The sequence below is a fragment of the Blennius ocellaris genome, assembly GCF_963422515.1.
Source record: "Blennius ocellaris genome assembly, chromosome: 12".
In the NCBI taxonomy this organism is placed as follows: Eukaryota; Metazoa; Chordata; class Actinopteri; order Blenniiformes; family Blenniidae; genus Blennius; species Blennius ocellaris.
In genome coordinates, this window is record NC_137661.1 from 24,713,973 (window position 1) to 24,728,537 (window position 14,565).

At 45.8% G+C, this 14,565-nt stretch overlaps 1 protein-coding gene across 1 annotated transcript in view; it reads right to left on the minus strand.

Moving 5' to 3' along the window:
• Window positions 1–246: 246 nt before the first annotated feature.
• LOC308137469 (F-box-like/WD repeat-containing protein TBL1XR1) overlaps window positions 247–14,565 on the minus strand; it is a 33,563-nt gene continuing 19,244 nt past the window's right edge. Inside the window, exons 3-16 of the mRNA XM_080506182.1 lie at window positions 9,958–10,059; window positions 8,702–8,847; window positions 8,329–8,611; window positions 7,692–7,824; window positions 6,317–6,458; window positions 5,446–5,509; window positions 5,212–5,309; window positions 4,155–4,215; window positions 3,440–3,561; window positions 2,706–2,780; window positions 1,900–2,027; window positions 1,647–1,812; window positions 632–733; window positions 247–546 (exon numbers count right to left, since the gene is read on the minus strand). Of these exons, the coding sequence (XP_080362308.1) occupies window positions 520–546; window positions 632–733; window positions 1,647–1,812; window positions 1,900–2,027; window positions 2,706–2,780; window positions 3,440–3,561; window positions 4,155–4,215; window positions 5,212–5,309; window positions 5,446–5,509; window positions 6,317–6,458; window positions 7,692–7,824; window positions 8,329–8,611; window positions 8,702–8,847; window positions 9,958–10,015 (1,605 nt within the window). The 5' untranslated portion in view covers window positions 10,016–10,059 and the 3' untranslated portion in view covers window positions 247–519. The remainder of the gene's footprint in view (window positions 547–631; window positions 734–1,646; window positions 1,813–1,899; window positions 2,028–2,705; window positions 2,781–3,439; window positions 3,562–4,154; window positions 4,216–5,211; window positions 5,310–5,445; window positions 5,510–6,316; window positions 6,459–7,691; window positions 7,825–8,328; window positions 8,612–8,701; window positions 8,848–9,957; window positions 10,060–14,565) is intronic.

A 14,565-nucleotide genomic window follows, 5' to 3' on the forward strand; every position in this document is an offset into this window, starting at 1 on the left:
TGTGCCCCTCCCCCCAACCTTCCCTCCGAAAAGATAAAAAGACGTGAAACCAGGAGAAAGGAACTAAGAAGTAAGGATACGTGCGTCATGGAGGAGCTGCAGGATGAGATCCGACTAGTTACACCTTTTTTTTTTTTTTTTTTTTCTTCTGATGACGACGAGTGATGGTTTCGAAAAATTGAGGGGCAAAAAAAAAAAAAAAAAAAAAAAAGCGTCCAAATTTTGGTACACATGTGGATCTGATACTTGTTTTTTTGTCTTTTTTGTCTTTTTTTTGTCAGTTTGTTTTTTTTTTTTTTTTTTTTTTCTGCTTCTCTCTCAGAGTCTGCACAGAGGGACGCGGACGCTTCCGTCCCGTTTCCTCATCCGTCCGTCCATCCGTCGGTCAGTTCGTCCGGCGGGTCTGGACCTGCTGCTTCCTGTGGGCCGGCGGCGAGCGCGGCGGCGGCCGGCAGCGACAGTCATTTTGGCTATGTACACATTCATGGTCGGTCCATGGCTTCCAGACAAACTGCGGCGCTATTTCCGAAGGTCGAGTACGCAAACCTGGAAGAGACCACAGAGGGGTGAGGCTCTGGGGGACCGGGCGGTGGGGGGAGGGGGAGGGGGCCGAGACAGGAAGTGGACTTACTGATCCGTCCGACGCGCTGGCTCCCACTTTGTCCCCCGCCGCGTTCCAGCAAACCTCGAAGATCCCCCCCGTCCCTCGGTAGCTGTGGACTAAACCTCCCGTCTGCAACCGGGGAGAGAGAGGCACACCGTCCATGAGCCCGGCGGGCGTTTCCGCGGCAACGGCTCAACCCGAAAACGTCTTTGTGTTTTACGTTTCACGTTCACACGGCGACGCTTTTTGAAAAGGACCGTGGAAAAGGCAAAAAGCGCTGGAAGCAATGTGGTTTTACGTGCCACCATTTTCAAAAAGTTGTGGGTTTTTTTCCCCTCGTTTCCACGAAGACGGAGCATCTCCGAAAATTTGTGTTTTGGCACGTTTCCATGGAGATGGAGCCATTTAAAAAAAAAAAAAAAAACTGGCATTTCCAGGGAAACTTTCAAAAAGTTGCATTTTCCCACGTTTCCATGGAGACAGAGCGTGTTCAAAAATGTAAATTTTCCCATTTCCATGGAGACGGAGCTATTAAAAAAAAATGGGCATTTCCATGGAAGTGGAGCATTTTCAAAAAGTAGAGGTTTTTTTCTCCCGTTTCCATGGAGACGGAGCTATTTCAAAAAATTGGCATTTCCATGTAACCTTTCAAAAAGTTGCATTTTCCTGTTTCCATGGAGACAGCATTTTTTCAAAAAGTGTCCCCCCCCCCACATTTCCAAAAAGTTGCACTTTCTTCCATTATCACGTAAACAGCAATTCTACAAAGGAGCAGCATTTTGAAATAAATAAATAAAATCACTCAATAAAGCATTTTTGCCAATTTTCACGGGGAATAATCTTTAAAAAAAAGCATTTTTCTCTCGTTTCCATGGAAACAAAGAATTTCTTCCCTCGTTTCCACGGAGACGGGGCAAAAGGCTCCAGCCTCGGGAGACGCGTTCAAAACGTCATGCTGTCGGTGTTGTCGTGACAACGCCCCCCCGGCAACTAAACTTTCCGAGGTCGTCGTCGAGAACGTCGGCGGCGCCCGCGGCCTCACCTGTGTGTTCCAGATGTGAACGCATTTGTCGAAGGAGCCGCTGGCGAGGTGGCGCCCGTCGGGGCTGAAGGCCACGCTGTAGACCGGCTCCTGGTGCTTGGTGAGCGTGTGGATGCAGATTCCCCGGTCCACGTCCCAGAGGCGCACCGTGGAGTCGAACGAGGCGCTGCGGAGGGACACGGAGACGGCGGATGTTGAAAATGAGTGCCACCACCCCCTCCTCCCCTCACGTTGTAAAATCGGCTCATCTCACCTGGCGAGCATGAGGTTAGCGGCGGGGTTGTTGGTTCCGGGGCCGGTCGGACTCCACTTGATGGTGTAGATTTCTTTGCTGTGGGCCTGGAGGTCGTGGACGCAGGCGTCCTGCTTCATGCTCCAGATCTGAGGACGGAGACGCAGAGACGTCAACGCTTTGGACACACCGACTCTTGAGAACGCACCGTTTCAGTGTTTTCGTCTCGGGATAGTTTCACTTTTTTTTTTTTTTTTTAAACAACATCCATTCAGACAGAAACATAAAAAAAATCAAAATAAAAAAAAATAAAGAGGCAGTTCTCATGTCAGCCCACCAGAGGGCGCTGTTGGTTGTTTTTGTAATGAAGCCACAGACACATGCAGCAGAGAACAATGAACATTAACCACCGGAGGACAAGGACAGACGCCCCGTTTCCATGGAGACGGAGTTGGAGTGTTTCTAAAAAGTTGCGTTTCCACCATTTCCATGGACATGGAGCGTTTTCACAAAGTTGCATTTTAAAATAGCTGCATTTTCCTACATTTACATAGAGACGGAATGTTTTTAAAAAAAAGATTGCATTTCCAGTGTTTTTGAAAAGTTTGTGTTCTCCTCTGTTTCCACGGAGACGGAGCGCTTTTCAAGAAGTTGCGTTGCCCATGTCTCCGAGCCTCGCCGTCGTGCAAACAGACATTTTTTTACCCGTTTTTCGCTTTTAATCGTTGTGTAAACGAGGCGTCATCCAAAAACCGGTGCGTTTTTCACTGCAGCCAAACTTTTAAATAGAAGAAGAAGAAGAAGGAGGAGGAAAGAGGAAAAATCACCTTCAGCGTCATGTCGTCTGAACAGGAGGCGAGAAGGTTCCCTGTGGGATCCCACTTGATTGCATTGACTTCATTCTGGAGGCGGAGCAGACGGTCAGAGAGAGAGAGAGAGAGAGAGAGAGAGAGAGAGAGAGACAGAGACAGAGAGAGAGAGAGAGAGAGAGAGACAGGGAGAGAGAGAGAGGGACAGAGGGAGAGAGAGAGACAGAGAGAGAGAGAGAGACAGGGAGAGAGAGAGGGAGACAGAGGGAGAGAGAGACAGGGAGAGAGAGAGGGAGACAGAGGGAGAGAGAGAGAGAGAGAGACAGAGGGAGAGAGAGAGAGACACAGAGAGAGAGAGAGGGAGACAGAGGGAGAGAGAGACAGAGACAGAGAGAGAGAGACAGGGAGAGAGAGAGAGGGACAGAGGGAGAGAGAGAGACAGAGAGAGAGAGAGAGAGAGAGACAGGGAGAGAGAGAGAGGGACAGAGGGAGAGAGAGAGACAGAGAGAGAGAGAGAGAGAGAGACAGGGAGAGAGAGAGGGAGACAGAGGGAGAGACAGATAGAGAGAGGGAGAGACAGAAAGAGAGAGACAGAGGGAGAGAGACAGACAGACAAAAAAAACCACACACACACACACACACACACACACACACACACACACACACACACACACACACACACACACACACACACACACACACACACACACACACACACACACACACACACACACACACACACACAGCCTCACCGTGTGTCCCTGGAATGTCTTGACGGGACGGTCCTGTCCCAGCTTACACACATGGATACACATGTCGGTGCTGCAGGAGGCGAAGGTGTTGTTGCTCTGCCAGTCCACGTCCAGCGCCGGAGCTGCAGAGAGACAGTCCTCCACTTTCAAAATAAAACATCTCCGCAAAATAACGACATTAGCACGACCACTGCTTTATTGACATGTTAGCGGTTAGCATTTGTGCAACGGTTACTCACTCTTCTACGGAAGTTGAACATCATTTCCAAACTAAAGTTAAGGTTTTGGCCTTTAGTGAGGAATTCATGTCGAATAATTCCAAAATAACCGCAGATAAGACGATAGTAAAATCATGACTACGATAACGTAGTAACTCAATCATCAACTTTAAAACCAAGTTATTACGTTTCACCATTATCACCTCATTGGCATCTAATTAAATTTGTAGCAACAAGAATTACGTGCCGTTAATAATGTGGATTATTCTGTTTAATTCCAGTGAGATCATTGCGTTAAGAATTTTTTTTTTTCATCTACTTGTTCAAATGGAATCATTATTCTGCCTCCAGATGATTTTTTATTTTCTATTTGGTGCAATAGAAGTCAAACTGAATTGAAACGATGTTGATCTCGGTTGTAAACGTGAGGATCTTTAGATTAATGGCTGCGCGATGTCGCTTTAAGACCATTTAAGATGAGCTGAGGCGCGTCGTACCTGAGTGGAAGGGAAACTGCTGCTTGGCTTCTCCCGTGAGAGCGTCCCAGATGATTGTTGTCTGTTGAGGACAGAAGGGACAGTCGCAGCGTGAAGGACACGTTTCCCAAACTCTAAGCAAGTTACGTCTTCCAACACCCCGAAGAATGAGACCAGATAGAACGTTTAATGAGGATATTTCTGCGAAAACGTTGTGTGAAGCTCATTGCAGACGATATAAACAGTGTCAACAAAGTCCCACTTATAGCGGAAACAATATCCATGATGTACCAGTAAAAGTTTTTAAAAAAAACAATAAATAAATAATATACCAGGAACTGTTACAAAAGTGTCGGTAAAGTACCATAAATAGTGAAAAGGTATCAATGCATTAAAAGCTAAAGTCAAAAAGTATCAATAATACCAGAATAACCATTCAAAAGTATCAGTTAAGTATCAGACATAGTGAAAAAGTATCAATAAAATACCAGTTATAGTTAAAAAGTATCAATTAAATACCAGAGCTAGTTAAAAAAGTATTAATAAAATGCTGGTAATATTTAAAAAGTATCACTAAACTAACAGCTAAAAAGTATCAATATAATACCAGTAATAGTTAAAAAGTATCAATAAAGTAACAGCTAAAAAGTACAAATAAAATACCGGTAATAGTTAAAAAGTATGAATAAAATATCAGTAATAGTTAAAAAGTATCAATAAAGGAACAGCTAAAAAGTACAAAAGAAGTACCAGAACTAGTTAAAAAAGTATCAATAAAATACCAGTAATATTTAAAAAGTATCACTGAAGTAACAGCTAAAAAGTATCAATAAAATACCAGTAATGGTCAAATAGTATCAATAAAATACCAGTAAAAGTTAAAAAGTATCTATAAAGTAGCAGCAATAGTGAAGTATTACGGTACTCGATATCAGTATTTGTTCAGCAGTTTTCAGGTTGTTGACAGTCGACATGTTTACTTCTGCTCTTCTGTTACTAAAACTACAACTGAGGGAAAAGTTACTTTTCGTTACTTTTACTTTGTTTGTTTTTAACTTCCTGTTGGTTGGAGACTCACCTTGTCGACTCCGGCACTCAGGATGAAGTTTCCTTTCTTGTTCCACTTCAGTGCAAAGATGGGCCCCTTGTGTTGCCCCAGGGTGCTGGCCAGGTTACCTGAGGAGCACAGGGGAGTATTATACCCCGCCGCGGCCAGCAGGGGGCAGTGGCGCTCCACAGGGGAAGCCCCCAGTCCTCCCAATCAAGTTTCATTCATTGTGCTCGAGGTGTTGAATGGCACAACGCCGCTCACCGTCTTTCGTCCATATCCTGGCGAAGCCGTCGTAGGAGCCCGTCGCTAACAGCGTGCCCTCGCTCTGCGACACACACACACACACATCTTCATCATCATTGTTTTCATCGTATTGTTTTGATCAGCGGGTAAAACTATCCAACCAAATTCACTGATTTATGCAATAATTGTCTTTAAAACATTTTTTTAAAAATTCATTTCAGCTGATTTCAGACAAGTGTAACAAAAACAATGTCCGGTTTTCTTTTTTTTTTATTTACTGCCTAAAATTTGACAAATACATTTTTAATTTTCAACCTGATTTTAATCAGATTTTGGGAGGAATTTAAAAACAATGTTTTTCTTTTTTTTTTATTTACTTCCTTTTAAAAAGAGTTCCATTTGTCTGATGATGCTCGCTCTACGTGTTTTAGGCCTTTTGTTTCGCTTCGTCCGCCTCCGTCACCCGTTTATTAAGTGAAATCAAGTTTTCAGAAAAGTTCCATGTTTACACGACAACACGCACATTTTCATCTTCATCATCATCATCATGTTTTCATTGTATTGTTTTGATCAGCGGGTAAAACTATCCAACCAAAATTCACTGATTTATGCAATAATTGTCATTTTAATTTTTTTTTTTTAATTCATTTCAGCTGATTTCAATCAAGGAATTTAAAAACAATGTCTGTTTTTCTTCTTTTTTTTTTATTTACTGCCTTTTAAAAAGAGTTCTATTGGTCTAAGTGAAATACGTTTTCAGAAAAGTTCCATGTTTACACGACAACACACACACACGCACACACACACACACACACACACATACGTGCGTGCGTGTGCGTGTGTGTATGTGTGTGTGTGTGTGTCTGTGTGTCTGTGTGTGCGCACTCACATTCCAGTCTAGTGAGGTGACGTCTTTGTTGCTCGGGACGTCTTGTCCTCCCTCTCGTATGCAGTGTCTCAGCACCAGCTGTGTGGAGCTGCTCGTACTGTTCTCACTCAGGTTCCAGATCCGTGCCGTCGAATCGCCCGACCTGAAACAAACAAACAAACAAACAAACAAACAAACACACACACACACACTTCAGAGCAATGCTTATGACAGCTGCTAACCTCTTGACACACAAAAAAACAAGGAGCTCATTCGGACCAAAACTTTCTCTCGTAAGAAATACCGTAATTTCCTGACTATAAGCCTCTATTTTTTTTTTTTCCCCCTCCACCTGCTTTGAACTGACGCGGCCAATTTATGTATTTTTACGGGTTCACGGGCTTCGTGCCGCTGATACACGTTGCGATGCGTTCAGGTGCATCACGGAAATCCAAACTTTCGTTTGTTTTGTTTTGTTTTGTTTTTTTATTTGGTGGGTGTGGCTTAGGGCAGTGTTTTTCAACCACTGGTGTTTCCGCGAGATATAGCCAGGTGTGCCGTGGGAAATTATCCAATTTCAAATTTTTTTCTAAAATAACATTTGCTCTTAGCCGTTGTCGGCTGTGAGAGCAGCGTGTTGCAGAGTAATCATGTATAAATACTCTTCACCACTAGGTGGCAGCACAGAACTTTGCCGGTGAAATCGAAACTGACAGACGTCAGTGTAGTTAATCTCCACCTCCTGCTACCATCTTGTATCAAAGTACTGTGTCAGTGACAGTGATGGAGAAGTTTTTGAAAAGGAAGAATGTGAACCAGGATCTCAGCTCTTCATCCATCAGGTCCAGGTTTCACACTGAGGGAGTCACAATAAAAAAAAAAGAAATTGGGAAATACTTTTTTTCTGTATTTATTTGATTCCTGTTGATAAAACTTTGATGAGAATGACTTTATATTGTTAATATAGGCTGGTGGTGGTGTGCCTCCAGATTTTTCCAAAGAAAAAAGTGTGCCTTGGCTCAAAAGGTTGAAAAACACTGGCTTAAAGTGCAGGTGAGAGTTTTTTCCGATGTTAGGCGTGCGCCGATTGGCTACTGGAGCTGTCAATCATTAGCGTTAGCATAGCGGTCCTTTCGCTCACTTAACGATGGAGCCGTCGAACAACATCCACGCCGCAGAGCAACGCGCCTCGGAGACTTACAATAAAATCGAATTGATATGTTTAAATCACATGGCGGTCGACGTTTATACCATTAGCGGTTAGCCGCTAAGCTTAACAGAGGCAGTGTGTGACATTAGCCTCCCGTGTTGACGGCGATCGAAACGTCCCGTTTTGGAATCCGGGCCATCCCGTAGGGTGTCTGTCGAAAAACGCCGTTACCGTGGCGACACTCACCCCGACGCCAGCAGGTCGCTGACGGGGTTCCAGGCGCAGATGAAGACCTCCGACTCGTGGCCCCTCAGCACCATGGCCTTGTTCTGGGGGATCTCCACGTCTCCGTCCACCTCCATCAGGTCCGCGTGATTGTCTGGGGGCGGAGGTGCGGTCAGACACGCATATATTGGGAGACGCACCCGGGAACACTTTGTTAAAAAGTCGAGTACCGAGAACCGACACCAGACGTGACTCAGCGTTTCCAGCCCAAACCAGGTAAAACACAAACACACCAATAAAAACCAGTCTGTGGAGGAATCAGGTTAAAACCCTAAAACTGACACCAAAAAACAAAAACACACAAAAAAAAAAACAGCATGAAGACACAAATGCACCAAATAAGTCAAATTAAAAAGAAAAATATCGGCTCTATAAATGGAGGATACCAGCATATCTGGCAACGCTGGTTGGCAAGTAGATCTATTTTCACTCGACAACATGAGGAAGAAAGAAGAATGAGGGGGAAAAAAAAAAAAAGGACAGCTTTTATTCTGGCGGAGCCGCTTCCTCCGGCATTTCCCTGCAGTGTGAACGAAGTCCTGGCTTAAAAAAAAAAAACACCAAAAAAAAAGCGGTTGGGTTTTAAATCCGGACTCACTTGATAAGGTGTGCGCTCCGTTCTCCTCCCCGTTGGCAGTGTTGTCCCCGTTCTTGGCGTTGCTGGCGATGCTGCCCCCGGTGGCCGACGCCGGCGCTGACACCGTCGCCTGCTGCTGCTGCTGCTGCTGCTGCTGTTGTAGCTGCTGCTGTTGCTGCTGCTGCTGCTGCTGCTGCGCCATCTTGTCCCTGTAGGCCTGCTGCCTCGTCTGCACCACGTCCGGCATCACGGCGTCGATCAGCGAGAGCGACTCGATGGGCCGGCCGTCGAACAGCGTGCCGTCCTGAGGCAGAAAAAGAAAGTGAGGGGAGGGGTGGAGGCTCTCAGGACGCCGTCCAAACAACACGGCGCCGGCGTGACGGCGTCTCCTCACCTCATTGATGCTAACTTCAGCCTCCACGTACTGCAGACCCTTCTGGATGATGCTGATGAGGGCGGCGGGGGGAACCAGGGCTCCATTGATGTTGGACTGGCTGATGTGGCTCTCTATGCCGAAGGTGAACGCCGAGTGGGAGAAACCTGCAGGGGGGGGGGGGGGGGAGACCATGTTTTCACTCCCGTCCAGCAGGAAAACACACGACATGACTCCTCCCACTCTGAGAAATGTTTTCTCAAACAGAATAACCTACAAATGTCACGTAAAAAAAAAAATACCGCTTATTAAAAGTTCCTCTACCAGAAGCCACACGGGGCAAATTAAATAGGAGATTCTTCATTACAATCTTACAAACACGTATTTAGAATCCTCGTGTAATCCCAGGGTTTCTTGACGTCTCACGAAATATACATTATCCTGGGACTTGGTACTTTTATTTTGACAGTCACCATAATAACAATCAGTCACCAACCGGTCGTTTGGTACCGGGTCGCACCGAAAGAATAAATAACTTACATTATTTCCGTTTTATTCATTATCCGAGTCTGACCAATCTTTTATTTTGAAAAACGACAGTTTCAGACTTCTCTCCGTTACAGCCGTCTATGACTCACGCTGATATTAAACCCACAAGCGAGTAAAACGATAAAAAAAAAAAACAGGCCCAGTGAGGAGGCAGAAGAATAACAAACAAGTACACAGTGTACCTTTATTATTATATTATATTATTATTATTATATTTCGTGTTGGTCGTATAATTTTATTTTGTAGTATTTACCCCCCCACAACTTCAAAGGCCGGTCCGTGAAAATATCGTGCGACAAAACGGTCTGTGGCGCAAAAAAGTTTTCGGACCGCGGATCTAGAATGTCCGTTTTCTGGCATTATTCAGGTTTTATAGCATCTCGTTCTCTTCTGGCTTGTGTGTGAACTCATTACAAAAACAACCAACAGCAGCCACTAGTGGCCCGACGTGGAAACTACACCGTTGTCAGTGTTTCTGTGTAAAAGGGGGCGTCGTTTTAAAAATGTAAAAATGCAAAAAACGACGCGTCGTCACATGAACGATCGTCCTTGATGACAATATAATCCACAACGAGAACAAAAAAAAGTTTACACTTTCATCTTTGGCGGAACGTTTCCCGCACGACTTGTCGCAGAACAAAGAGTCGCAGAGCGAGGACGCTGCAGAATGAGGATGTGATGAAGAAGAGGAGGAGAAGGAGGAGGAGGAGGAGGAGGAGGAAGGTTACCTGACTCCTGTAGATATCTGTAGACCAGGAAGTTGACCTCATCACTGCTAATGCTCATCTTTACTCCCGTTACACCATGAGGTCAGCACGCACACGCCGAGCCTGCAGGACAGAGAGGGCCGTCAGCAAGACACACACACACACACACACACACACACACACACACACACACACACACACACACACACACACACACACACACACACACACACACACACACACACACACACACACACACACACACACACACACACACACACACACTTTTATATCTTGAATAAAAGCCCCCGTCTGTTATTTATCAGTTTAATTTCCATAACTTCGCTCTCGTTTTCAATCCTTTCCCTTGAACTGAGGAAGCAGTTTCTTAGTTTCACTGCACGATTTCTTTGTTTTCAGGTTTTCTTGTATATATTTTTTTTTTTTTGGTTTCCAGGCGGAGGGAGGGGTGGGGGTCCTGGAAAACAGCCCGAGCAATTCTAGGATCTTTCCAGGAATTTTAATGAGCGCGGGATTCCTGCGGTTATTTCAGAGCGACTTGCACACCGCACACATACCGGCGCGCGGTCGGGTTTCGGGGGGGGCAGAGCGCGTACGTTCCCGACGATCGCCGCGCTGCCACGCGAGCGCGTTTGGCGCTCGCTCCGCTGGTGCAGGCGGTCAGAGGATTCAGCACACCTGCTGCTGACTGTGCGTTTCTCTGGGTTTCACACCTCAGCACTTCATTCGGCACAGCTGTGCCGCCGCCGCCGGACGAGCACGGCCATCGCCCGGAGGTTTTGTCCATCCACCGCAGCAACGACGCTTCCTGAACGAGCAACGCTCGCCACGGCGGATTTACAAAATGACCGACGACGTGAGACACGCACAGAAACACAATCTCAGAGCCTCGAGCACAGATTCTACCAGGAAAGTTCAAGAAACCCGAACAGGGCGGCCATGTTGCGCGTGCGTCGGAACGGCGACGTCAGAACCAACGACAGGACCGAGAAAACCAAATAAATACCATTTCGGAAAATATATCACATGCCTGTGACGTTGTTCTTGTTATGAGTAATTCATGTTTCGGGGTATAAACATTCCATGTAGTAAATTTGGTAGCGGATGAGAGAGGCACCTCGGGGAGAACCGCGTCTGTTGCCATGGAGACGCTGCCCGCACACCAGGGTGCCGTGAGCTGCGGGTGGAACTACTTTCCTCGGCGTCGTAGTTTATCGACTACATTTACTGCTGCACGGGTTCTACTCAGTTACTTTCCGCAGGTGATTAGAAGAGAAGGATGAATGTTTCATGAGAACCCGATCAGGTGCTCACCGAATCAAACGGGACACAGTGACACCCTACTTCTGTTTCAGATAAACAACGATAGACGCAGCTTCAGACGCGGTTGTTATCGGACCGTACATCCGTCCGAGCTTTTTTTTTGTCATATATGCATGTTTTCCAAATAACAATTCTGGTGTACCTGTATAATACCGCAGTACTTATATATTTATTATTATTATATTCTATTGTAACAAGGAAGAAAATATTGCATCTATGTGGCAAAAGCTGCTATTTTCAGCATAAAAATGGCCGCCATTTACAAACAAACAAACGAACAAACCTACGACTATTATTTTAGGACAGGAATGACAATTTTTTGTGAAAATTGTCTTTAACTGCTGAAAACAGCGAATTCCGCCATTTCAAAACGAACGAATCTACAAATATCCTTTCATTATACCTGGAAAAACCCCGTTGAGATTAAAAAGCTCTTTTTCAAGAGTGTCCTGGCCAAGACAGGCAGCGGTACTTTAAGTTTCAGACAAAACATGCAACACATTAAACATAGAAGAAAAAAATTCAAAGACATACAAATTTGCTCAGAAATTCAAATGAAAGTCAAATAATCAAAATAACTGCAGACAGATGCGTCTGTCTCAATATAATTTGAGGACACCAACAATGTCAATGACACATATTATGGAAAAGAACTCCTCAGACCGGTTTTGAGAAATCACAACAAACACAAATTGCTTACAACAACGACCGCGCCTCGTCCGACCAGCAGCTTACTGACATATACAAAAAAAAAAAAAGCGCCTCTGATGAGCTCCTTGGACGTAAAAGTGGCGCTGCCGTTTGGCCTGTGAATGAAACCGGCGGTTGAATCGTCAGCAGCTTTCCTTTCGCGTCAAACGTTTACGTTTCAGCTGCAGACCGACTCTCTGAAAACGAACACCGCGCCTCCGGCACGCCGCCGTCTTCCCCGTTTTAATGACATAATCTCAGGCGGCAGCTGGAAATACTCGGGCAAGGCAAAAATAAACGACGGCTTCGTTTCCCCCCCTACCACTGCACGTTAATTCCTCTATAAGTAACCGAGACGAGGCTCCTGAAACACCAGCAGCCGAGTGGCTTCGTCACTTTCACACCCGCTGCGACAACGACTTCACGACGTCCGCTGCGTTTCGTTCGTCGGTTTGCAAGACGACGGCGCGAAAACGCAACTTTCTGAGAACGACGCCGCTGCTGCGCGGTAGTCGATAGTTAACTTCCTTTTCAGATTTCGAATTCGCTCAAGAATCAAATGCCAAACAAACAATATAATCAGGTTTCATGTCTGAAAAGAAGTTTGACTTATTAAAGCACGCTCACGCACATTTACGTAACATTAAGACGAATTATCAGTTGAAAAGATAAAAAAAATTGTATATTGGTCATCGGTCCACCATTTGTGTTTCCCCCCGGGGAGGAATAAAGCTCTACTTTACTTTACATTACTTAATGTTTATAGTGTATTGTTTTCTCCACTTGTGTGTGGTTTCATTACAAAAAAAACAAACAACACCCACTAGTGGCCCGACGGGAAAACTTCCAAATTAAAAACTGAAAAAAAAATGATGTTTTCACTCGTAACGTCGTGTAAATGGGTCCTAAAACTCCGAGGCCACCGATCCCCGCTCAGAATATCATAAAATCCTGTTCATGTCGTCAAAATTTGATCTGGTCGTGAAAGAAAGTCACAATAAGAGACGGGGAACCGGGAAACCGACGCTCCTCGTGTGTTGGTGGGCGTCCAGGCGGGGGTCCACCCAGTTCTGGGCGTCGGAAACACACTTCAGCAACATTCACTCCGAGAAAAAGGGAAACTGGGTAATGAAACTCAAGCTAAATTAAATCACCGGAGAGTCTGGAGAGCGGTTAAGGCGGAATTTATGGCGCAGCCACTGAATAAATGTGACAGCACTCTTTACAAACACGCAGAGCGGCGCAGCCGGGGAGAGAGGGGGGGGGGGGAGAAAAAAAAAATGAAGGTAATTTCATGAGTAGGGAGAAAACTCTCTTTTAATAAACGATTAAGGTTAATGACAACACATTTAGAATGTGAAAAAGGCGAGGTGGTGAGCCGTCACGTCTCCTGACAGGCGGATCAGTCCTCAACTTAACCAGCTTAAAAAGGAGGAGGATCAATAAAGCAATGAGTATGTGGCCTATTGGGGCATGAATCAGCCCCCCGCAAAGGACGATTGCCGACCTAAATTCAACTTTGAGGCCAATTCACTTCAGAAGCTCCGTGATGTAAATAAACGAGGGTGACTGCATGTCAACAATAAACACGCGCTTCTATCCAGCAGCTGACAAACTGTTTTTTGTTGGAACGTTGGCGTCACAAATCAAAATATAGGTAAAATCCAGACGTAAAGAGGAAGCCGAGAGGATGATCACAGCTTATTTCTGGACTCCTGCACTCACATAAAACAAATCTGGGGAATCCATGGAAAGACAGACTCGTTACGTAACGACCGGCTGCAGAGTGCGAGTGAAAATCCGCCGCTGCCGAGTCGCCGTGCGGCAAAAACCTGCAGACCGTCCAGTCGGCGGGACATTTAGACGCCTTTCGTCAATCCCACCTGATGGCAGCGCCGCCCGGGGGAGGACCACCACCGGGAGGGGGGAGGTTTGTAAACAGCTGGAGGGGGGGTGCAGTTCCATCTGCTGCCAGCGCGCTGCAGTGGCGCTGTGGAGCCACCAGCTGCAGGATACAAGGCCGTGTTTTGACAGTGTGGGAGAGGAGGAGGAGGAGGATGAGGATGGGGGGGGGGGGGGGGGATCTGTCTCTGTTTTTCTTTCCTCCTCTCAGACTCTCTCTCCTGTGACTGCTGCTGGTGGCAAACAGGACGGTACAGTAAAGCTTCAAATCAAGTCACAGCCCGACACTAAAGGAAGAAATGGAGGGAGAAGAGAGAGAGACAGAGAGACAGAGAGACAGAGAGAGAAACCCTAATAGATAATCTCCAAATGTAAATGAGGACATTACTTAAAACGGCCACGCAGCTTGTCGCCCCGTGTCTTAACCGAGACGTGTCGATGGAAATGAAATCATATCGGAGACGTCAGAAGTTCTGGCTGCGGCGTAATCAGATAAGATTATTATCTCCTCCGTGCAATTCATTAGATCGGACCGGTTGAGCGTAATGAAGAGCCATTAGCTCAGACGCTAAGAAAAATATCCACGTTGGGACACCTGAACGGAATCCCAACCGCTTGTGTTCCTTTACAGACTCTTTATCTTTCCGGGAGCCACAGTTCTACACAGTTCTATTGCAGCGGTTCAATTATCTG